At 37.2% G+C, this 24,056-nt stretch overlaps 1 protein-coding gene across 15 annotated transcripts in view; it reads right to left on the reverse strand.

Moving 5' to 3' along the window:
* LOC121295531 (ankyrin-2-like) overlaps positions 1-24,056 on the reverse strand; it is a 239,531-nt gene that overhangs the window by 7,653 nt on the left and 207,822 nt on the right. For 12 of the 15 annotated variants that reach the window (XM_041220297.1, XM_041220326.1, XM_041220318.1 and 9 more), the window contains 13 exons: positions 23,755-23,959; positions 23,152-23,248; positions 22,526-22,754; positions 18,374-18,499; positions 18,067-18,189; positions 17,077-17,133; positions 14,683-14,704; positions 7,466-12,880; positions 6,466-6,540; positions 5,098-5,229; positions 4,334-4,480; positions 3,415-3,697; positions 750-2,595 (listed from right to left, as the gene is read on the reverse strand). In XM_041220297.1, the coding sequence (XP_041076231.1) occupies positions 750-2,595; positions 3,415-3,697; positions 4,334-4,480; positions 5,098-5,229; positions 6,466-6,540; positions 7,466-12,880; positions 14,683-14,704; positions 17,077-17,133; positions 18,067-18,189; positions 18,374-18,499; positions 22,526-22,754; positions 23,152-23,248; positions 23,755-23,959 (8,757 nt within the window). The remainder of the gene's footprint in view (positions 1-749; positions 2,596-3,414; positions 3,698-4,333; positions 4,481-5,097; positions 5,230-6,465; positions 6,541-7,465; positions 12,881-14,682; positions 14,705-17,076; positions 17,134-18,066; positions 18,190-18,373; positions 18,500-22,525; positions 22,755-23,151; positions 23,249-23,754; positions 23,960-24,056) is intronic. The other 3 variants (XM_041220378.1, XM_041220368.1, XM_041220388.1) reach the window with 1 other exon arrangement.

Raw genomic sequence — 24,056 nt, forward strand, 5'->3', positions numbered from 1 at the left:
ACACAGGTACAATACGAAGTGTTCAATGTGAAAACCAGCCACACACAAAAAGTCTCTGTAACAGAAATACAGTCTTTGTAACAGAAATGCATTGTGGTTTCTTATTTGCTTCATGCTGCATGCAGTGATAAAACTGTCGGGTAACTGATTGTGTCTAAACAAACAGATTACAGTATTCAGGGAATTCACTGTAGTTTAGAAACCAGGGACCCTGATTGTCCAAGATTCACATAAAAATCCCACTATGATTGCACTGGTTTTGTCTCATGACTTCCTTCTATTTCTAAGCCATCTCATAGTCATTTTATAGACTGCGCAGCTGTTTGCGTAATAAATGACCTTCTCAGGTGTGCCGATGAGGTGTAATACATAACAACAGCACACCCTGTCAAAAAAGTTATTGCTTACATACTGTACTACATAGCATGTGATAATAGCATTTACCACATGCATGAGATTGGCCTGGCACCTATAATTCCTGGCATCTGTTATTAAGTCATCCTCACTTGTGTGATACAATTGTTATCACATGCTGAACCATGCAGTATCTGCTATCCCTATAAATAGATACTGTATAATGAGTATATTTTAGGTCATTCAATTCCAAAACAGCCTTTATTTTCATAATTTGCTTAATACTGTAACCACCTTTTGAAACAACTAAAACATATGTTTAGATCATATGGGTTAGTGCGCCGGTCATTCACCTGTATAACAAACTGCTGTCAGTAAAATGCACAAATCCTTACCCTCTCTAGAGACTCGTCATCCAGATATTTGCTCAGCCTGTCCTGTTGTTCCTCAATTGACTCTACAATAGTGGGACCGCTCATTCTGGTGGGCACTACGGTCTCATGTTTGTCTTGGACTTCTTTGGGCTCCTGAACAATTGGTTCTTCAGCTTCTGAGGGCACCTCTTTGGCAGTAGCCTCTTTGTAGTCAGGGGTAGAACCTCTGAAGTCACTAGAAGCCTCTATAAAGGTCTCTATGTAGTCTGGACTCGATTCTCTGTCATCAGCAGATTCTCTGAAGTTAGGGGTAGCAAATGTGTGGTCAATGGTTGGTTCTGTGTAGTGAATATTTGGCTTTATGTCATCAGATGTAGCCTGTATGAAGTCAGAGGAAGCATCTAAGAATTCAGAGGTAGTCTCTGTGTAGTCAGCGGTAGAGTCTCTGTAGTCTGGAGCGAGCTTCCTTTTGGTGGTGTTATCATCTGAGTGGTTGATTGTAGGATTCATGAGGTCAAATCTGTCATCAGAGGCAATCTCTATGCAGTCAGTGGTAGGTTCTTTGTAGCCAGGGGTATGTTCTTTGTTGTCAGGGGTAACCATATTGAAATCAGGTGTAGATTCTACGTGGTCCGGAGAAGATTCTCTGCAGTGGGAAATAGGTTCTCTGTGATCGGGAGTAGATTCTCTGCAGTTGGGGGTAGGTTCTTTCTCATTAGTGTTACCTTCTATGTAGTTTATTGCAGGATCACTGTAGTCAAGAGTGTGTTCTCTGTCATTAGAGGCATCCTCTGTGTAGTCACAGGTATCTTCTCTGTTGTAAGATATAGCCACCGTGTAGTCAGTGGTAGGCTCTCTGTAGTCAGGGGTAGATTCTCTGTAGCCAGGGGTAGGTTCTCTGTAGTCAGGGGTAGATGCAGTGTAGCCAGGGGTAGGCTCTCTGTAGTCAGGGGTAGATGCAGAGTATCCAGGGGTAGGCTCTCTGTAGTCAGAGGTAGATGCAGTGTAGCCAGGGGTAGGCTCTCTGTAGTCAGGGGTAGATGCAGCGTAGTCAGTGGTAGGCTCTCTGTAGTCAGGAATATATATAGTGTAGTCAGGGGTAGGCTCTCTGTAGTCAGGAGTAACCATCTTGAAGTTAGGGGTAGATTCTGTGTGATGTGGAGAAGATTCTCTGTAGTGGGAAATAGATTCTCTGTGATCAGGAGTAGATTCTCTGTAGTCGGGGGTATATTCTTTATCATAGTTGATTGTAGAATCCCTGTAGTCAAGAGTGGGTTCTCTGTCATCAGAGGTAGCCTCTATGTAGTCAGAGGTACCCATCTTATAGTCAGTGGTAGATTCTCTGTCATCATGGGTAGGCTCACTGTCCTCTAGGTAAGGTGCTCTATTGGTAGGGTCAGCTTCTGTGCAGTCGATGGCAGGTTCCACGCAGTGAGGAGTAAACCCTTTCTTGTCGGTGGGAGCCTCTCTTTCAGCAGAGGTAGCCTTTATGTAGCCAAGGGTCGTCTCTTTGTATTCATAGGCAGGATCCCTGTGCTCGGGAGTATTTTCTCTGTGCTCGTGGAATGTTTGACTGTGATTAGAAGTGGGCTCTGTGTTATCAGATGTTGTCTCTCTGTAGTCAGGGTTTGACTCGTTGTAGCAGGGGGGAGGTACACTTTGCTCTGGGGTAGTTTCTTTGTACTCATGGGAATGACCGGGAATGGGTTGGCTGTGCTCATGGATGGAGGGCTCGGGAGTGGGTTCATGGATGGAAGGACTTACTTGTTTGGCTTGGTCTCTCATATAGTCTGCAAGCGACATCGATTGTCCTTCTTCCGTTAGAGGTGCTGACGGGGCTGCTTCTTGAGATTCTTGGTCTGTAATGCTGGTCAGGAAGGAAAGATTGCATTACTTTCTGACAGAGTGGTAGTGATCATACTGACAGGACTGAAAAAAATATAATACAAGTCATTAACTAAGCCATTGGATAAACAACAATGCAAATAATTCAATGCAATTTGTATTTATTTCTATTGGAAAACATTTTTTTGTGAATTCAAGAGAGTCGCCATTGTTTTGTACTTTTTACTAATAAAAAGAAAAAAGAAAACAGATACTGATGTTTTGTTTTTTTTACTTCAAAATAAAAACAAAAAATTATATATTTAAGTTTTCAGAAGCCACCCACTGATGAAAAATACTACATATTTGTGAGATCACTCACAGAATACCATATCACAGGGAACAGTTTAAGTTTGCATACCTTAATAACAACACTTGTTTTATTTTTAAAAAGTAAAACAAAAATATTTTCCAAAGGGTCATTGATAAAGCATTACCTATTCTATCCACCGTTATGCCATTGTTCACAAAACTTCAGCTCGTCTTTTGGTATTTTTCTAACTTTTCTAGACAATAAGCAAACCTATTATGTTGAGTTGTCACAAGTTAATAACAATTTTTTTAAAAATTAAATATATAAATATATATATATATATTATATATATATATATATTTTATTGATAGACTATGGGATAACATTGGATACCTGGATAAACATCAGCTCTGAACCGTCTTTTCACCTATGACATTTGTATTAAAACCTTTGCTGTGCCCTTTTAACCTATGGACCTAGTTGTAGATTGTGGCAGCTTATTTTGCTGTAGCATTTAATTTTGGAAACAATTACCTAATTAATACTTACTAGTACTCTTCACTGTCAGCAGATGGCTCTCCTAAGTGTGCCTCAGTCTTTCCATACATCTCGGCTTCCAGCTTCTCCCTTTGAGCGTGCCTCAGAAGCTCTGTGATTGACATGTCTGCATCACCCCTGGGAGCAGCTTCATGCAGTGAAGAGTAGCTAACTGAGATGTCTTCCTCTGACACCATGGGAGGCTGCTGCTCTGAAGGTGGATGGTTGCTGGTTGTGGTCTCTATGTGCTGTGAAGTCCTTGGGCTGTAAATGTCTTCATGAAGTGCAGAGAATCCTTAACACACAAAAAAACAAAACAAAAAAAAAAAAAAAAACACAGCTTGGTATCAGACAGATATTGCATAGAGAACATGATGTAGTGAAAAATCTTCAAAACAATCTGAAATTAAACATCACACAAAAAAAAAAAAAAAAAAATTAAGAGTCAACAACAGGCCAAATAAAGTACACAAAAGGCACTTATACACAAACCTTACAAACTACTGTGCTGTATATGCACAACCAAATGCTCTTCAATGGCATTGGTACTGCAATGGTTATGTACTAAGGGTATTGGTAGAACAAGCACAAATACAACAGTATGAGCCATTGGCAGAACAGTACCATAGTACAGCGTTAATGAGATATTGTACCATGTCTGATATGCAATATTTTCTCCAAATGCATTGCTTTCTAACTGCTGATAATGCTGTTGTCAGCTATGGTTTATTTGGGATAATACACTGTTTTTCTAATACTTACTAATGGTATCTTGTTTTCTGTACATGCATGTGCAGATAGATACTATGGTATATTCAGACAAGGTGAAAGTATGATATTCAGCCTTCAATAATAACAGCCAATGTAAGCAAAGGTCATGCAGCAACTAAGGAGATGACTAATGACGCTTTCACTAATTGTACCAGCTTACCTTCACTGTGGTCCAGTGCTATGGTCTGCTCAATCTCTGCATAGGTTCGGGAGGTCTGTTCTTGGCTGGGGTGTATGCTTGATGTTTCAATCAGGTGAACAATATCCATCCGGTTAATCTTTGTGAGTGTCTTGGTTAGATCATTGTCTATTACAATACAAAATACAAAATTGTTTTTGTTGTTTTATGGTGTTTCATTAACCTGTTACTTATATGGAAAGACATTCTAATAATAGTTCAGTTAAAATAATTTATATTTTGTTGTTCTGACTGATTCAATTCCAGAGCCATTTACTTGTTCTAGGTTAATTCTGCTATTAACTAAGTTTCAGCTTTACATGTTTTTTTTTTAGGCTGACATATTTGCATATCAAAGGATTTAAATCTCTGGTCAACGACTTTGGGCATACAAATATGTTAGCATAACAAATATGTCTTTGTTCCTTTTTGTGATGGCAAATAATACATCTCTTAGCAGAAAAGGAAGAAGGTTATTTGGTAGAGCTTTCTACATTGTGCCCGGTTGTTACATTAAATTAGTTTAAGAGTTGTACTAATACACATGCAACCTTATATTATAATTATGATTATATGAAAGGTCTGGTGTTGCTTCATCCATTCAAACCTGGTGTTGGATTTGACTAAACCACATTTTAATGGGCTTCAATTGATAAATAGGACGCTGAAGCTAACATACAATAAGGAATGTTTGAATGCCAGGGACCCATTGGCGTACACAAACATTTAACTGAAAAACAAATGACCTGTTGCATGTTTGCCAGCTCTCTCCATCCAGTACTTCAGTAAGGCATGACTCTGGTCCAATAATGAGTTGGGGTTCTCAATTCTTATCTGATGAATCTGATCCTCAGTAAACTCCAACTCCCGGGCTAATTCTATGAACAGGAATACATTGTACATGTTAAAGCTTTCCAGTTTACTCTTTCAGTTTTGTTGTTTAATGTCATTTATTAGAGCAACATTAATATTTGACGGAATAAAACAGGGTTAGCATTGAAATATCAGATGTGTTGGGTGAAAAGTTAAATAAACTCATATCATCAGTGGCAAGGCATCTGCATTCACTAAGGAAATATGAGTTGCAATTTAAAAAATAATTGTACTAATGTCAAGGAAATAAGACTCACACACAGAAACAAGTTCAGTTTCATTAACCTTTGGAAACTGGTGTAAAGCAGACATGAACAGATACTAACGTCCCTTTTGGAACCAAACGTATTGTTAACGTATGAATATTCCCCGGTTTATTAATGAGATCTTAGGACATGAGTACTTAAAAAAGCACACCTCTATGTATGTAAGGAAGACATACGGTACATCAAGGTCACAAAACAGCCCCCTGAACTCTATTGAATTATTTTCATGAAAAGGAAATACTTTTATCTAAAAACATAATTTCAAAATACAGTGAGTTACATTATACTTAATTACTGCTTTAGATATGACCAAACTAGGGAGACCTTGCTACTTAGTTTCCTTTAGGCAGAATTAAGTACCAAAGAACAACATGATTTGGCTAAAGCTCTGGATTACTAAGAGCCAGACTGACAACCTACTGATAGCGTATTAAGCATAATTACACAGCTATACTTAAAAACAAATAGGTCTCTTTCATAAGGGTGCTGCAGGACTGAAGTTTAAACTCAAAACACTTATGATACTGGAAACTGAATTTTTAACTTGAACTTAAAGAACACAAAAGAAACACATGGCAGTTCACTCGTTTGAGTAAAAACCACTGCTGATATCAACTACAGTACAATACTCTTGAAGAGTGACATAATTGCTTAAGTAGTAAATATTATTTTGCTTTCTTTATACGACATAATAAGGTTGGATGATAAAATACAGTTTTTGGGCTATATGATTCCAGCAGTACCTGTACATTATATATAATATATACATTTATGTTGCTTTCTTCATACAAAAAAATAAAGAAAGAAATTGAAAGGCATGCTTTCATATGTTTATTCCAATCAGAAAGCCTGTCAAAAATGACATGCCATATTCAGTTAACAATTCCAGTGCCCAGGCAGAAATATACAGTAGAAATTAAGAGCAATGCTGCAGTTCCATATCAAGACGGCTTATTTTATTAAAATGCAACTTACCTGTCCAACTGAAGCCTAAGTGGTCAGCAATGATTGCCAACCTTTCCTCACTTCTTTCTTCGTCCTCTTGTGGATCTAGATTTTATCAAAACAGAACAGTCACAAGTAAGAATTTCTAAGTTCTACTTTAATCAACATCATATGTGACTCTTACACCTCAATGGCCCTCAGGAAATGGTCACTTTATCTCTTTTGGATAAAGCCTACTGTAGATGAATTATAAAGAGGGCCTCCGATACTGAAAAGGCAGTTTTTGTTCATACTAGGTGTAAAGTGCCTCATCCATACACATTTTCTGCTTAATGTGATTATAACTATGTACTCCTACTTAAAGAATCATGTATATTTCATTTTATCTAACATTTATGCTGAACTAATGAAAACATGGTGCAGATTTAAAATGCAAAATGCACCATTTTGGCAAACAACCATGGAAGTTGTACAGCAAACAAAGGATAATGTGAAAGCTGGCTCACTTATAAAGGAAATTAATTGCTACATTTACAATCAGCTTGTACTTCTAGAAGTACAAACATGAAAGCCTTCAAAATTTTTAGTTTGTTCCTCTTTCTTATTTGGTTATCTGAGCCTGCAGCTTTTTTCAGAAGGATCTGTTCATTTTGGGAATTGTTAGTCAATATTATCAGTTACTATGTATTACTACATAATAACTTATTACGTATAATATGACGGACAGGGGAATCCAAACAATAACAGATCTTTGATTGATTTAATAATAATTAATATTTGTCTTTTTAGCAGATGCCTTTATCCAAGGCAATTTACAGAGACGAATAATATATCCTAATAACAGCTTCACTATTTTCCTATCAAGTCTATTGGTCAATCTTGAGATTGTTAGAACACATCATAGGAGAGAGACAGCCACAACACAACACAGTTCACAAGACCACATAAACGATCACAGAAGCCTGAACTAAAGAGGTGCATTAAATTCTAATGTGAAGAAGCACAGAGAATCCCATTAACTGGGAGGTACCTTCTCTTTGATTGTGGACATTTTCATCAGGAATGCGTTGGATCTGAGTCTCAACAGACTCGTCCCAGATGGGTCTCATATCAAAGATGTCTTCAGGAAGAGGCATCTGTGATTCAGACAACGGCTCATTTTCAATAATTGAGGCTTCTAAGGTACTGCTTTCGTCATCTGAAACTTGTTCTTGTGCAAGTTCTGCTTGTGTTAACCTTTCAACTAACTTAGAGGCTTCATCACTAATTTCCTCAAATAATTCTATGGAATTCTTGTAAAGTTCAAAGAATCGATCTTTGTTCTCTTTGTCAGGGGTGGATATTTGGAATGTCTGGCCAGGTTTACTCTTTACAGGAAGTCTCGATTGGAATGTTTTGGGTTTAGTAACATCAAGGCTTTCTGTTCCACTTGAAGCCTCTTCTTTTGTTTCCTGAGGTTCAGTCTCAGAGTAACTTCCAGTTTTGGAAGAATGCTTAGATCGGGCTTCTGCAGAGCTGCTGGCATCTGACTCGGACTTGCTTCTTTGATCTTGTTTCACTGGAATTTTGCATTTCCTTTCTGGAGCCTTGAGAGACTCTCGTTTTACTGAGAAATCAGAGGCAGGTTCAGATTTAAGGCCACCTAACTTTACTGGTATTTTGGATTTGGGCTTTGTTTCCTCCTCAATGGGCTGTTCCTTACACTTAGTGGAAGGGGAGCTGGATGGAGAAGACATGTCACTGGGTAGAAGCGCTGTTCGTTGAGCTACAGGGGAAGTAGCCTTGACAGGGATCTTAGATATTGGTTCGCTACCAGTTATGATCTCTGTTGCAGCAGTAGGAATTTCAATTACTGACCGCTGGTCCTCAGGGGAAGAGTCAGAAGACTCATTATCTTGTTCAGAATAAACAGACCTAGTAACCGTGGAAAAGTCTAGCTGCACATTTGTTATGGATGGTTCCATGGAAGCCATGTCAGGAGGGCTCTCACATACTGGTTCCTTGAGTGGAAAATGTTTTACTTCTGCAATTTCAGTGGGAGGAGAGTCTTTCTTTTGGGATTTGGCAGAAGCAGAAATGCCCATTTTGATTGGGATTCTAGACCTGGTTTCAGGTTTTGTGGCTGGAAAATTTTCCTCGGTTGTCTCTTGTTGAGAGGGAGATTCAGAAATAGGTGCTTCTGCTGCCTCTACTGTTAAGTCATATAGAACATCATCAGAAACAGTGACACATGTAGAACCTTCTGCTGAAAAAGACTCACCACCAATGGGATCTTCTCTGGCCTCATCTGACCAAACCTCCTCCAGAGGCTGTTCAATTATCTGGAAAAAGTGGAAACTTTCATCAACATAGCTCCTTTTGGTCATATCAATGGCACCACTTCTGGTCATTTCAAACAGTTTCCCTTCCTGGAATAAGAAAGGGTTTTGCTCGTTTGTGGGTGTTCCCTCCTCAGTAGGAGTTCTAACTGGGGTTGTGTCCTGCGACTGCTTGTCAACCATCAAACTATATATCTTTTGCTCCTCTTCCTTCACACGGGCTTCAAAAGCATCATCATCCTCTCGCATTGCACTCCAGGAATCTATGTCAGATTCTGTCCTTGCAGTGACCCCCTTGGACTGGGTAGTGTGAGCAGAAACCTGTATTTCTTCCATGCCAGTGTCCTCATAAACACAGATCTCCGGTCCAAATTGCATATTGGGTTGTTCAAAGTCTGTGTTTAAATTATATTCTTCATCAATCTCTCCTGTCGATTCTCTAGAACGTCTAACATGTTCCTCCTTGACTTCATCTGTTGCATTTGCTTCTTCCAGTATATCTGGCATGTGGGAACTATATGGGCAATGCTTATCTTCCTCATCACTGTCCTCACCATCCTCTCTTATAGTTTTACTGGAAAGTACCTCCTTTTGTTCATCGGTTCTATTTGCCTCCTCCTGAAAATCAGCAGTAGTGGAAGGGAATTTGGAATCTGCATTTTCATAAGGGCTTGTTACTTTTTCAGAATCTTTTGCTTCCTGTTGATATTCCAAATCAGATGGTACTTGTGGATGCTGTGCTTCAGTTTTTTCCATTTCACTAGATTCAACTAATTGAATATGATAACTGTCTGACACTTGATCAGCTGTTGGACTCGTTATAGAAGATGTGTTAGTATGAGTAGATATTGTCTCAGAATATGAGTGAAATGTTGGTTTACCATCTGAAATACAGTCTGGTATTCCTGTTTCTCTTTCTGAAGGATCTGATTGGGTAATTGCATGCTGCAGATCTGTCTCTTCGGGGCTAGAGCTGTCATCCATGCCTGGTGGAAGAGGAGATGGAGGCTGGACTGTAATAATTGGTTCTACGCGAAGATATGAATCTGCCTCTTTGTTACATTTGGTCAACTCTGGCTCACTTTCTGAAGAGCTACTACCCGGAGAGATTATTTCCACAGGCATGTGTTTATCATCTTCCATTTCAGAGGCCATATAAGTGTCTGTTTGTTTTCTGATATCTCTTTTACATTTAGCTTCTTGTTCCATTTCATCAAATGTTTTAATTTTGGCTGCCATTTTAAACATGTCTTCTTCTGGAGTAAACTGCTTTTGGGGCTCGTTACTATCTGATGAATCATCTTCTTCAACTTCCTCAGTTTCTTCCATGATAGCCGTTGGTAAAGGCCCTGAGAGAAACTGCATTTCAGGTGTCTTGGGGGTGACTTCATAGCTTATCTCTTCAGAGCTATCGGTGTCAGGTGAGAGAGGACTCTTTCCTGAACTTTCCATTTGGGAGGTTTGTTCCAAACTGTCATCGTCCGCACTGCCCTCAGGGTCCCTGAGGAGCCTATTACGCACAGCTTCTGAAGGAAAATCTGTCTTTGCTGGAAGAGGCTGCCAAGAAGACCCAAGTGATTGCTCCACTATTATCTTTTGTTCTACTGGGCTACTTTCCAGTGAGTCGCGACATGGAGATTCCTTAGTTGGACTTGGCTCAATAGAATCAGGAGTTTTGTGTGAAGAGTTATCCTCCCGTACTGGATTAACCTCCAAAGAATCCTTGTGGCTGATGGTCAAAGAACCATCTGCCAATGGGCTATGGTCTCCTGTGTCTTTCTGATAGAGTGCCAGGTCTAAGCCTTCATGACTATTAGTGGTTCCTGTTTCAATTGGCAAACCACTAGGATTGGCTACCATTTGGCTTTCCCTTTCAAGTTTGTCCTCATCATCATCTGGGTTCAAAAGGCTATCAATGGTATCTGAGATTTTTCTTGAATCTGACTGCATTTTGTATTGTTTTTCTGGTGAAGAAGCTTCTTTTTTCTTTGCAGCCTCACCCCCCTGGAAACCTTTGAGGCCAGATGTTGACTCACTTGTAGTCTGATCATCAACACCCTCAATGGGTGATGTGGGGAGAGCTATTTCAGTAGAATGCTGCTGATCAAATGCAACAAAGCCATAGTCAACAGTAGATTCAGCAGCCAATATTTCAGACTTTTCTTTTGATTCGTGTTCTTCCAATTGTATGACAGAAGCAGTATTTTCATATGTGACAGATATGTCTTGACTGTATTGTACATCATTATCTGTTGTGCATAATGTAGGTGCCATTTCCTTTACTCCTAGTATTTGCTGCTTTGGTGAAAATGGTAGGCTTTCAGGGCTTGTTTCAGGAGTCTCTGCCAAACCTTCATGTTTATAACTTTCCTCGGAGCTTATCTGTGGAGTGCCATCACCTAAGCTGACACTTGGGGAATCTGCAGCACCCTCATGTCTGAGGCTGTCTGAGCTATCTTCTAAAGTGCCATTTTGCAGTGCTATGTCTGGTAGAAACTCCTCTTTAGAACAATCGGGAGGGAAAGTAATATTAAGATCATGCTTAACAGGGCTTGTAACTACTTTTTCTAAATGGAGACTCTCAGTATCAGATGTCTTTCTGAACTGCTGGTATTCATCATTATCCTCAAGCTCTGCTTTAATATCATCACTGAAATCAGTTGATGATTTCCTATCAGGGCTGATCTGCAAATCCACTTCTCTGTAGTGTTTGGATTCAACTATGCTATCATGCTTCTGTGACTGCTCATCAAGAGCACTGAGTAAAGCTTTAGAGGACAAACATTCATCTTTGCGTGAGACTGTGGTATATTTGGCTAGCTGTGCAGCCATACCAACAGGTGAAGATACTGAATGGCTAACAGTCTGATCATGAGTGGGAATATGTTTTGAGTCACTGTCAGTTTTTTGTATTGTCTCTTTATGACCTGTTTCTGTTGTATTGGATTTTGTATCTTGTGTAACATCAACGGAATGGGTTTGCTCTGTTGATGAATGAACAGCTTTGTGTTCAAAAAGCCCTGACTTTCTCTTAGATGGATCCTGCCCTGTCTGGAAAGCTCTCATTAGTTCACGGACTGACATGGTCTCTTCTAGCCTTTCAGATGTACTAGATTCTACAGGAGGTGGTTGTTTTTTAGATATTTCTCTTTTAACTTCTGTGACTATCACTTCCTCACTTCCCTGAACTTTACTAATTATTTGCTTGCGCCCCTTTTCCTCCTCTTCCACTTTCTTTTGAAGAGCTTTTACTTTTTCCTTTATTGAACCAATAGGGGTCTCCTCCACCACAGGTGACACTTGGGCTGGAGCTGGGGCAGCTGGGGTAGACAAAACCAAGTCTCCATCTAAAGACTCTTCTGAGCTAAACCTAGAGATATCAGATCCAGAGTCTTGAACCTGTGATTCCTCATTGTACATTCTTGTTCTTTCCTTCAATTTTCTCCTCACTGGTTTCTTAATCTCAGCGGGAGACTTTTTTACTTCCTCTAGTGAAGAATAGTCAAATTTCTTTTCAGTTTCTCTTTTCACAAGCACTTCTTCAAACTGTTCCTGAAACATTTCTTGGAGCTGATTAGTGGGTACAGTAGGTTGGCGAGCAAGGTATCCATCAAGATCATCAGACAGGTAGGAAACCATTCCCGTTATGTCATTGGTAATTTTTGGTTGGGATGTGCCTCTGTCATTTTTGGTTTCCTGAAAGCTGGGTTCATGCACGTCTTTTGGGGCTTCCCGTTTGGCTTCTTCAATTTCACTGTCACTAAGTAGAACCCACTCTTCCTCTCCTTTGATTGCTTTGACCGCACTGTCTTTCTTCTGTATCTCTTGCTTATCTTTGTATGTCCCGCTTCTCAGAATTTCACTCACTTTCTCCAAGTCCTCTTTGACTTTTTCTACAATTTCGAAAGGCTCTCCAGTTTCCTCCTCTGCGCCCCTCTCGAGTCCACTTCCCTCTATGGGAATTGTCTTCTCAGTAGAGTCTGTTGTTAAAATTGCTGTCATTTTGATCAAGTCTTGCTTCATCTCAGACACCTCAGAGAGCAAGTCAGGGCTTGCCAGTGCTGGGGCATCCCGAATCAAATGTGTTTTCAGGGCAGAGGTTTCAGTTGACTCAGTCTGTTCTTCGTCTTGGGTGTGAACAGTCAACAATTAAAAGTAAAATGGAAATCAAAAACAGAGATTGTAAAAATGTAATCAGGACTGGAACAATACAGAGTCTTTGTTCAAGTGGTAACGAGGGAGGAAATAATATATCAACAAAAACAGATAGGAATGGCTGGTGGATCCACAGGGTCTCGGGAGGGGGGGCAATAGCAAAGCAAAGCTAACTGAAATAAAAACATGGGAAGGAAATGGACAGGAAATAACTTGCTTATATACTTTTATTTTACCATTACACATCCACACGTACATGAACACAAAAAGCAAGAAAAATCATTTTAAAAAACAGGACACCAACAAATCAACAAACATAAGAAACAGGAACAATATGGGATCACATAGAGTTAGGCATCTCAAGATTGCTCAGATGTAATAGATTCAGGTCTCAAGAAAAAAGGTATCAGAAACAATCAAAAGCATTTTCTCCTCTAAAAGAAAGCCAGTACTAGCACACTGTCAGAACAACATTTTAAGTGCCTTTCAATGTCTGTGCAGAATGCAGGTGAAAAACAAAATGTTTTGTGCATCTAATATTACGAAATCTACATTAATCTGAATCAACTGCAAACTGGCATTTCAACTAAATGAATGTTTAGCCTACATGTAGAAAAAAATGTAATTAATTTTAAAAAAGAGGTATGGTCCTTTCCTTGGAGCATCCTTGTTGTTCTGACAAGTAAAATAAAACACAGAGCCCAAAAAAAAAAAAAAAAGTAAATTTAAAACACAAAAAGGAATTACTGTGAATAAAATTATAAGTGAATCAAAATAATTCAGAGTATAATGTTTAGCAAACCAAAAGTCAAAAGAACACTCACACTGAACATACAGACAGTACATGTAAGCCAAGTTATTTCCATGCAAAGCAATGGTGCTTCAAATGCTAGGTATGCAACCTCAGGTGAAAAATAAATGACCTTTATGTTAAAACAATAAACATTTAATTCCAGTTTTAAATCCCAAATGAAAAAGATGCATCTCTTACAGATAAGTGTAAGAGTAATTATTGTCTGGAATGATTTAAATATTGGAATCACATACTGTGGTGAGTTGTTAGACATCTTGTTATAGAAAAGATTAACAATTGTTGAAGATAATTTAATCACATAATAATAAAGAAAGGAATAATTCTTTAAAATGTTTTTCTAAATTGAACCAAATATGCAAAATGATTTTTTTTTTTTCATGTGTACTAATATATATTAGTAATGTAAATTAATATATGAAAATAATCTTGGGGGATAAAGAGTAAATAAAAAACAGATTGTCAAAACAGTTTCAGATTTTTTTTTTTTTTTCTGTTGTACTTCACCACATTATGGAATGGTTGTATAAATATGTGCATAGAGACAGTATCCCTTTTAATAATATTAAAACGTTAACTTAAAAGAAGATACTGCCATTTATTTCAAAGATGTGAAGTGACAGTATTATGCCACAGAACTGGCATAACCTTTGCTTGAAGAGGTATGGACAAGACAAACATACAAAACTAAAGGGCTTTGAAAAAAGCGCATCAGCCATGGCGAGGCTACTAGGGATGTTGAAGGAAAATGAATGCTAGGGTGATAATCTTTGTATTCAATTAGTTCATTAAATCAGAAATACCTATCTAATAGTGTACTACATCACATGACTATAATCTAACATTAACATTAAAATACGGTATTTTAGTGAAGGAATTTATGTTAGTAATTACAAAACATGGTAAGTAGATTTTATCTCTCAGAAATGATCCTCCATACAATAATTTAAAAAGATGTCTTACATTTCTCAGGTGTCCTGCTTGTCTGTGAAAAAAAAAAAAAAAAAAAAGTGGGGGTGAATATAAGGTAAAGCAGCTGTATTAGGGTGTTTGTTCTGTTCTAGGCCTACAAGTATGTCTCTTTCATTATTTGTGTTGTGCCAATCTCAATTTAAAGAATATATAAATAAATTAGTACCCCTATAAGGCCAGAAAGTGGTACATTGTCAGAATGTGGTACATGTACCAGAACTTGACCAGTGTAACGTCTGAAAATGGTACACCTCAGTGGTGGGACTGACTACTGTACAAGTCACTACGATCAACATAAACTGTAGTTCGCCGACAAAATCATATACATTTACAATTTTCAAGTCACATACATTTGCTGAATTGTGAAAAAAAAATATATTAAAAATAACTTTAAGGGCCAAACCTTTCAGATGGGCATTTCCTTGTTTTCTGAGCTAAATTAATTTGTGCATGCCCAGACAAGCACAATACATGGTGTACCACCTTTACTGGTAAATGGTAAATTGGTGTCTTTGTTATTTAAACAATATTTCATATTTTGTAGCCCCATACTTATAGAATATTGATAAAACCAGCTTAAAATGTAGACATACTTAATTGTAGGAGATCATATTCCAGTATTGTTTTATATTTTCCAGTGTTTTGGTATTAATGTTGAATAATACCATTTTACTCTTCCTGCTGCATTACTTAAAATAGTCTATTTACTGTTTAACTGTATCACTAACACAGAGATTATTTTTACAATGTGTCAGTAATTCAAATATATTTTACACATCAAATATATGTTACTCCAGATAATGCAATCATTAAAACTATCTGTAAAAAACTAAAAAATGCAATGCTGGAATAAGAATTTATATATTACCTTTTTCTGAATAGAAACGTCTATAAAAACCTGAGAGTTACATTTACCAAAAAATCTATATAAATGTCTGGAATGAGGTTTTCCAAAAAAACTGATCACATCTCTTGTAGGATGTGGCAGTAAAGCTTAATGCAATAATCAGCGTAAGAATTATTACCCATTGTGAAACAGGTAACACAGCAAAACAAATCCATGATGTGGTATGAAACAGAAAAGCTAGAGCCCTTGTTATGTTTTTTTTTTTAATCACTCTTCATGTAGTGATTTAGAGCAGTGGGTTTCAACCCTGGTCCAGAGGGCCCCCTCTGTCTTCTGGTTTTCATTTCAACTGAGCTCTCGATTACTTAACTACATGCATAATTGAAATGATAATGTGCTTAATTAGACCTTTTTAATTGTTTTCAACTCTTAAACAGTTGCAGAGTTCAAGTTACTTATAAAATAGTATAGCTAATTTGAAATATGCAACTGGTTGAAAGCAGATCTCAAACCCCAGTGCACTGGAGTGGCCACTTTGAAAAGAGCTTTGAAACAGACTTTAAAGTTCTAAGTGTAAAACGTTGTCAGGATGTTAACAATGAAAAGAAAAATTACCGGTACATTATTTAAACATGTGTAGCAACATGTGGGGACGTGTAATGTTATATTTTTCGGAACCCTGCTAGTTACTCTTTAAAAGGGCCTGTTAGCACAGCATAATTCAGAGCAATTAGTTTCTCAAGTCAACTCAAGAGTTTCAAAAAAAGCAAATACATTTCAAATGTGCTAGCTTCAGATGTGCAACCCAGCATGACAGCACACTCGTGGATGATAAATGATAACACTGACCCGAACACTGTCCAAAAGTCTCTTCCTACAAACAACATGGTTTTGTCCTGAGCTTTTCTGCAGTACCTCTATTCTACAGTCTGGTAATTTATCTGGGATAAGGTATATGTACTGGAGTTTCAATATAAGTTGTAGAGCAAGGCTGACAGTATACAGTAGATGGGAATGACAGATGCTTTCTTTTAAAAAAGGTGGGGGAGAGAGATGCTTGAAGTAACAAGATAACTTATAAATAGGATGAGGAACATTTAGCTTGGGTTTGAATTTTTGAGCACTGCATGCCAGTTTTCAGTTGGTAGCTTTCTACACTGTATGCCAAACTTGAGGTCTATAAATATCCTAACCCTAACCATACATTATCTCAGACGTAACGGAGGCATGGTCACGTAACCTTGGCTCTTCCTGTCCATTCAATTGCAGGACTTTATTTCAACAAGTTCCTTAAATACTTAATTGAGCCTGTTGACATAACTTGAACACATTATAGGAATGTAATGGGAAGAAAATGCAATGGTTGCCTACCCCAGTTGCCTTGATTTATAACTATGGGTAGCCAATAAAAACTCAGCATTGACATTTTAATATAATCTCTTCTGATACTTCAGAGTTGAAGCCTTCCACTGAAAAAGGAATGGTTTCTTTAAACGGTTCTAAATAATTATAATAAAAAGTATATGTTAGTCACATACTGGAGTTATTTGTACTTGGATTACCTCTTCCTCTTGTTCCTGATCCGAATCAGATTCCTTTCAGTCCCAAGAAGCAGTGCAGAGGAAAGAGTAGGCAAAGCAAAGAGTTATCAGAGAAGGCTGCCACAGCACGAGGAAGAATTAATATATATTCTGTATTGCTCAGGCAGTTTTAGAAATGAAGGTATCAGATATTAAATGTAAGAGGGAAATGAAATAGGTAGCATGCAGAGCAGATTGATCATGCAGATTGATCCTAGGTCAGTATAAACTGGAATTTGTATTGTTTTGTAAAAACATTCTGAAAACAATAAAAGTGCAATCATGAAACGTGGATTCTGATCTTGTCAGGTCTCAGAAGTTCAACGGAGTTGGTCCTTGTTTGTGCATGGGTTGGGACTCTCCACTTAATAGTAGGAGCTACAGGGAGCAGTTTTTTTTTTGGGGGGGGGGCTGTGCTGTAGTACATACAGTCCTTTACATGTTAAGCTATGTTCTACTCTGTGGGCATTTAAAATCCCATGGCACTATTTTGAAGAAAAGGAGAATAACACCTAGCGGAAACATTTGCCACAGAATGTATTAAGTTTCTTTTAGTATTTCAAAATTATGTGCTATTGAGCATTTGATAGTAACCCCTATCCTCTTAAGCTTTGTGTTTTTGCAACAAGTGGAGTTGGATGTTTGCACAGCTCAACTGACGATTCCTTGTGAAGCAGATGTACTGATATGACTGGCTATAGGTGGACACATGCTTCGGGAAAAATATTGTATTCTGATTGGCTGAACAAACTATCGAAATCCAATACAGAGGTTAGTTTGGCTTGCCATAATCTTCACTTGTAGAGCATGATAACCCTCTGGCTAATTCAGGAAACCTTCAGTTCTCTAACCCTATTTAACAAGGAAATATTGCATAAAAAAACCACTAACTTCTTACAAATGAAAAGAACAAGAATTTAAAAGTATACTTTTTAGTGTATTTCTTACCTTGGAGTAAGCAGGCAATGTTATATTTAGGTTACAAATGGCATGGTGTGCTAAACCTCTGTAGGATCTTGGTTCCTTCATAAAGGACAATCGACCACAGGGCTCCTGAGTGCTGTCTCGAACCTAGAAAATCAATAAATGCATACTGTTATTCATAACAGACACAGGGAATAAATTGGCAAGCCATGTACATCACTTTAACCTAGCTTTTGAAAACAGAAATGTAGGCAGTTCTATTGTTTCACCAAATCTCACAGCTTTCTGCAATGTTCAGTTAACTTGATACAAAAAAACTACATTGCGTTACCTTGATGAAAAGAGCAAGTCTGTTTTCTTTGAAGGCATAGAAACTGAACAGATGATGTTGACCACTCTTTGTCAGTGGCACCAAGTTCCCAAAGCAGTCAGCATAGATGGGTTTTCCTTCCAACACCTACATAAATACAATAAATGCAGTATGTATTAGAGCAGTGGTTCCCAACCTGTGGTCCACTGAGCTCTTGTGGTCCATACTTGTGGTCCATGCGTAAACTCCAGGTGGTCCCCAAACAATTCCCAAAATTAGGTTACGCTGTTCTTGCAAAAAACAACTTTTACACAATCACATGTTGTGCTACTACTGAGCAACACAAAAAACAGCTTTAACCTTGTGATATATGATTATAAGATATGTATGCAGTCTGCATGTTCCCCCTTTATCTCTTTTCTTTTATTACGGGTGTGTTTATAAATTAATATATAATACATCTACCAACACCAAGCATCGCCTTCAAATCCACCATTAACTGAAACAGCTTTCTAATGTGAAATAAATACTAACTAAACAACTTACACATTATGAAGACACGTTTGTCTCGTCAAAATTACAGACTTTTTTTGTCAGCATTATTTAAAAAAAAAAAAAAAAAAAAATCTAAGAGTCACGTAAATGCACTTCCTTCTAATCTATGCTCATTCTACTGCATGTGCTCAATGTTCATTAAAAAAAAAAAAAAAGGAGTTTGGCTGTCCCAGCCTTTTTGCTCTGCATAAAAGTAGCGCACTGTGAATATTCCTAACTTGGTTGAAATGACTACATTAAAACAAATCATTAAAACCACAGTTTTAGTATTTTCAACAATATATGTGCTACACTGTTACCATGAATATAGAAATATACCTAATATTTCCATATGTTTTTGGAGAAGTTAGGTGCATATAGTAACACAAGTTAATGTGAAACAAAAAGAGGCATTTATATTTACTGAATCTGAGGATGACCCAAGCCCCAATGCTATTTGTCAGCAACAAAGAAAAGCACTGTTACACTGATAAAAATAAACCCAACAACAGATACAAGCAGCTACTAAATCGCTAAAATTAAGAACATGATTAAAAGAGGGCATATAAACACACTCTACAGTTTAAACAAACTGAGATCGATCGGTTGGAAAAGGGCAAGAAGCTTTTATAAATACTGCTGGACTCCACTGGTTCAAAATTCACGATGTGGACGACAATATTCTGAGTTTGAAGTGTTTAATTGCTTTTCGCAAAGAAAAGAAAGTTTGACTCCTGCAAAAAGAAAACAAAAACAGTAGGTATGCTATGTGTTACTTGTAGCTACCCGTACACTGCACAGTTGTCTATGTACAATTATAAATGATTGTATATGAATGATACTGTATAGTATCATAATATTTTAATGCGGCACCATGATCTTTTTATGTAATAAAGGCTACGGTAAAAGAAAATGTGCTAAAACCATTTCGTTTCAATTTAACCATGTTTTTTGGGGTGGTGGGGCGGGGGGGTTAAGTTTTTTTTTTTTTTTTTTTTTAGCATTGTACAGTACAGTAATGAAGTAGCATAATTTGTTTTGTGTTACTGGTAGTCTGTAGGCCAAAGTAAAAAGAAAGTGTGCTAGGATATTCATTTGATTTTACTACTGTGCTGTACAGCTACGGTTAAAAATTTTGCATCACTAGAATTTTAGGATTAAGAAATAATAAAAAAAAAAAAAAAACACGATGTGACCATCATTTTAATTTTTTAACATCATGTAATCAAAGAAATTACAAAATGATACTGCAAACGTCTACCCGAAGCCATAATAGTATTACAGGATTTCATTTTTTAATTCAAAATGTATATGAAAAATATGAAAAATTACAAAGTAGCAGTAATTCATTATGTTACATTATTCAGCAGGTTTCATTCGATTTTATGAAATCTTTGGCCAGAGCTGTACATGCCTAACATGCAGATATAGGCTGATGGAATGTGTACCGAGAATACACTAATGCTATTTCAGTGCAATGATTTATACATTTAAAATAAACCGAGCACTATAAATATTTGTGTGCATGCAATTTATTTGTACTTTTTTTAACCTGACGTCTTGATAGTTCGAGCAACCTGTCAGACATTTCTCATAGCCATAATGTGATGGTGGAAACAGACAACGCATGCCACTGATGTCTTAAGTAAGGGACACAGCTCATTTGCATACCTCTGACAATTGGTTAGATACAATCTCTCGGTAACAATCTGTGACATCTAAAACTGTTACTGGCCATTGAAATAACCTGGCAGTAGTTTTATAAATCATGTGTTAAATATTGCCCAATATATTTTTTAATGCCCGGAAACAACCACCATCTTTTATGAATATGTATAGCAGTAACTCGGCAGAACTTGAACACTTTAGTTGCACCTTGCTTACCTTGCCTGTCTTCCACAATAAAATCCTTATAGTCACGGGCACATTCTTCTGGGGCTTTTGTGTGTCAAGGCATTTTTTTTATATTCCACCACAATTTGCAATTCTGTTTTAATTCTCCTTATCTAACAGTAATATAGGTTTAAATCCTGCGAACAAGCTAATTGTAATTTCATTTTAAATCTTGCAAGCTGAGACTCCAATAGAAATATCAGAATTTGCTGCCACTCAGTAGTTGGGGTGGGTTTTCAGTATTCAGAATGAATCAATGATCGATACAAGTCAAGAAGGAGGGACAACGCCCAACAGCACTGGGAAAGTTAGTTTATGTTAATGGGAAAGGGGTGAAGTCAACGTGAAATGAGTAACCATTTCCAGTGTTTTTCCGGTGTTTATTGGCGATACATAAGGTGACCATATGGCTCTGTGTTCGGCAGGACAGTTTGTGATAGTTCAGGCTTTTAAATTCCCAATACATTCTGGTACATTTGACTCTCAGGTACCATTCTTACATTTAAGAGAAGCAGGAATACGCTTAGCAGAACGCATTGCACTATGATTTCAAAAGCCTGAACTATTGCAAACTGTCCTGCCGAACACGGAGCCATACAGTTACCTTAGCTATACACTGATTTTATCTTTTTTGTATCAGGGTTGTTTTTATTGGCTTGTATTAGTTAAAACTGAAAATAAGCTCTAATTATAACACAGTATTTATCCTGAGCTGGTTTTGGGCAGTAATGGCTCAGCCACGATACAGATATGTATTATTGTGTTATTATTGTGTGATAATAATATATTCTGGCCCATACTGCATGTATATATAATATATATATATATATATATATATATATATATATATATATATATATATATATATATATTCTATGTTTCTTAAAGCATTGAAAAATGACAACATTTAAAAACAAACCTCCACCATTGTCACTCCTTCTGCAACCAGCACATTACAACAGAGAATAAATAATAAATTCATGCAAAGACATTGTGCAAAGTCTTCCACATTTTTCTTTTTTTAATAGCAAGATTAAATTCAAAAGGTCTTGTTTCTCCCACTGAACTCAAATACGACTGAGAAGTTTGTATCAGCCATTGTTTTTTTTCCCCTTGTAATTTCATTTTCTTGCTCTTTTAAAACCGCCTCCTTCAATTCTTCTGTTACTGGTCTGAACCTCATTGTTTCTGAGTTCTCGTCCTTGTTCGGTTGAATGTCCCTATCTGTGCTTACTGTAGCAAGAGTAATAATGAAGGTAGTTTGTTTTTAAATGAAGCTGCCAACTAGGAAGCATCATGAAGTATGGACATGTATAGAATATTATAGGAACATATTGTTTTTGCTCATACTTACATATGTACATGAAGATTACAGGGATTTATTTTTTCAATATAGCATTCTGTTTCCATTATTTCCAATTATTTGGTTCTGTTTTGATGATTTCTAACCATGCTTGGTTAGCGAGATGGTTAAATAAATGACCACTACAGGTCTGCAGGTAATCTTTGTTATTGTGATAGACATTGCTTTTTCTTTTTCCAACAGTTACATACTTCTAGTCGACTGTTCAAACTGTTAGGAGTGTTTGCACAAGCAGCACCCTTGACTGAAATGGAAATGAGCTGGTAAAGGATGTAAATAATTATCTAAGCATCACATAAGACAATAAACATTTAAGGGAATTCCTTTAAGAGTATTTAAAACAAAATTGTGACAGTTCATGCAGATTTTTAAAAGCCGCTCACCTCCACATCCCTGCTTCTTGCCACCTCAGTGAAGTTCTCCTGCTGCTCCAGGGTCTTGTCCACTTTGTCATCTGTCATGCAGAAGCACCTCAACCGAGCTTCAATAGGGTGATGTGATTTGGCAAAAATGACAAATTTGGCCATATAGGGTACACAGATTATCTCTCTGTACATTTGTGTGGCAAAGTTAACTGACTCCTGGATCTGCCGACAATCTACAAGCCAGAACCTTGGAAGAGAAATACAAAGTCATTTTTTTTTTAAATGATCATTTGGTGAGTTGTGACCATAAAAGCACATACTGTAAAACTTCCAATAATTGCCTGGTCTCAAATAGCAGGTGCTGGGGCTACAGGTAAGAACTGTAAATTCACGCCGGGTCTCTTTTAAACAGCAGGTTAATAATAATAAATAATAATAATAATAATAATATATATATATATATATATATATATATATATATATATATATATATATATATATATATATATATATATATATATATATATATTAAATGTGGAGCATGTGAAAAAGTCATTCAAGGCTTGTGGACTCACTACAACTGGATGGAAGTGAAGATGACAAGATTTACTTTAATATCAGTTCCACCCAAATTTGTGTATTACCTTGCTGATACATTTGTAGTAAAGGAAACGCATTCATTGACAAATGTTAAAGGTGTAGTTCCTGTTATGTCTTCCCACTGAGCTGGAGTTGTACCACCTTGGAAGTAAAAAAAAAAAAAAAAAACATGGTAGTTAATTCATTTTTTCAGTTCTGGTCAGTTCCAAGTTAATAGGAGTTACTATAGCTGTATTCATTTAATAACAGTACTTAAAGGAAACTAGCTACATTGAGTATAGGAAACAGTTCTTAGCTTTGCTTATATCATGTGTTTGAGCAATTGCTTATTTTAGCATTACCTCTTAAGAACTGTCATGTTTTCTGCTGATCCTACTCAACAACCAATACATATTTATCAAACAGTGACTTTTCTGCTAAATATTGAAGACTTTGTTTTGATTCAATTCAGCACCTGTGAAAGTCAGCTCGGTCAGATGTGATTTTTTTTTCTCACCAGCTGGCCATCAATTTAAGAGAAATAACTTTGCTTTGGAACATCTAAGCGCACAATAAAATGCCACACAATCATAACAAAATTGCTATAAAAAAATGACAGAATAGCTAAATAAGATTTGTTTTTGTCATGTTTAAAGGTGTGCACGCACCTGTAATACTGCACAGTAATCGGAGGGTTGGGGTATCGCCTCCATATCCATTCATCATTCCATCAGTGGTGGATTTGGGAATAGGAATTGTCATAGTTATGGGTTTATGGAATTTCCTTCTCCTGGGCTCTAGGGTGACTATAGGACTGAACATTGCCTTGTTGCCGAGAATCTTCCGTACCAGATCAGTGTCTGTTGGATGGGCCTGCACAATAAAGCAGTGAAAACAATGAACTGCAAAAAAGATGGATTTCACAAATCATACAATGCTATGAGAAAATGTGTCAACCACACACTTCCCT

This window comes from Polyodon spathula, chromosome 2, assembly GCF_017654505.1.
Source record: "Polyodon spathula isolate WHYD16114869_AA chromosome 2, ASM1765450v1, whole genome shotgun sequence".
Lineage (NCBI taxonomy): Eukaryota > Metazoa > Chordata > Actinopteri > Acipenseriformes > Polyodontidae > Polyodon > Polyodon spathula.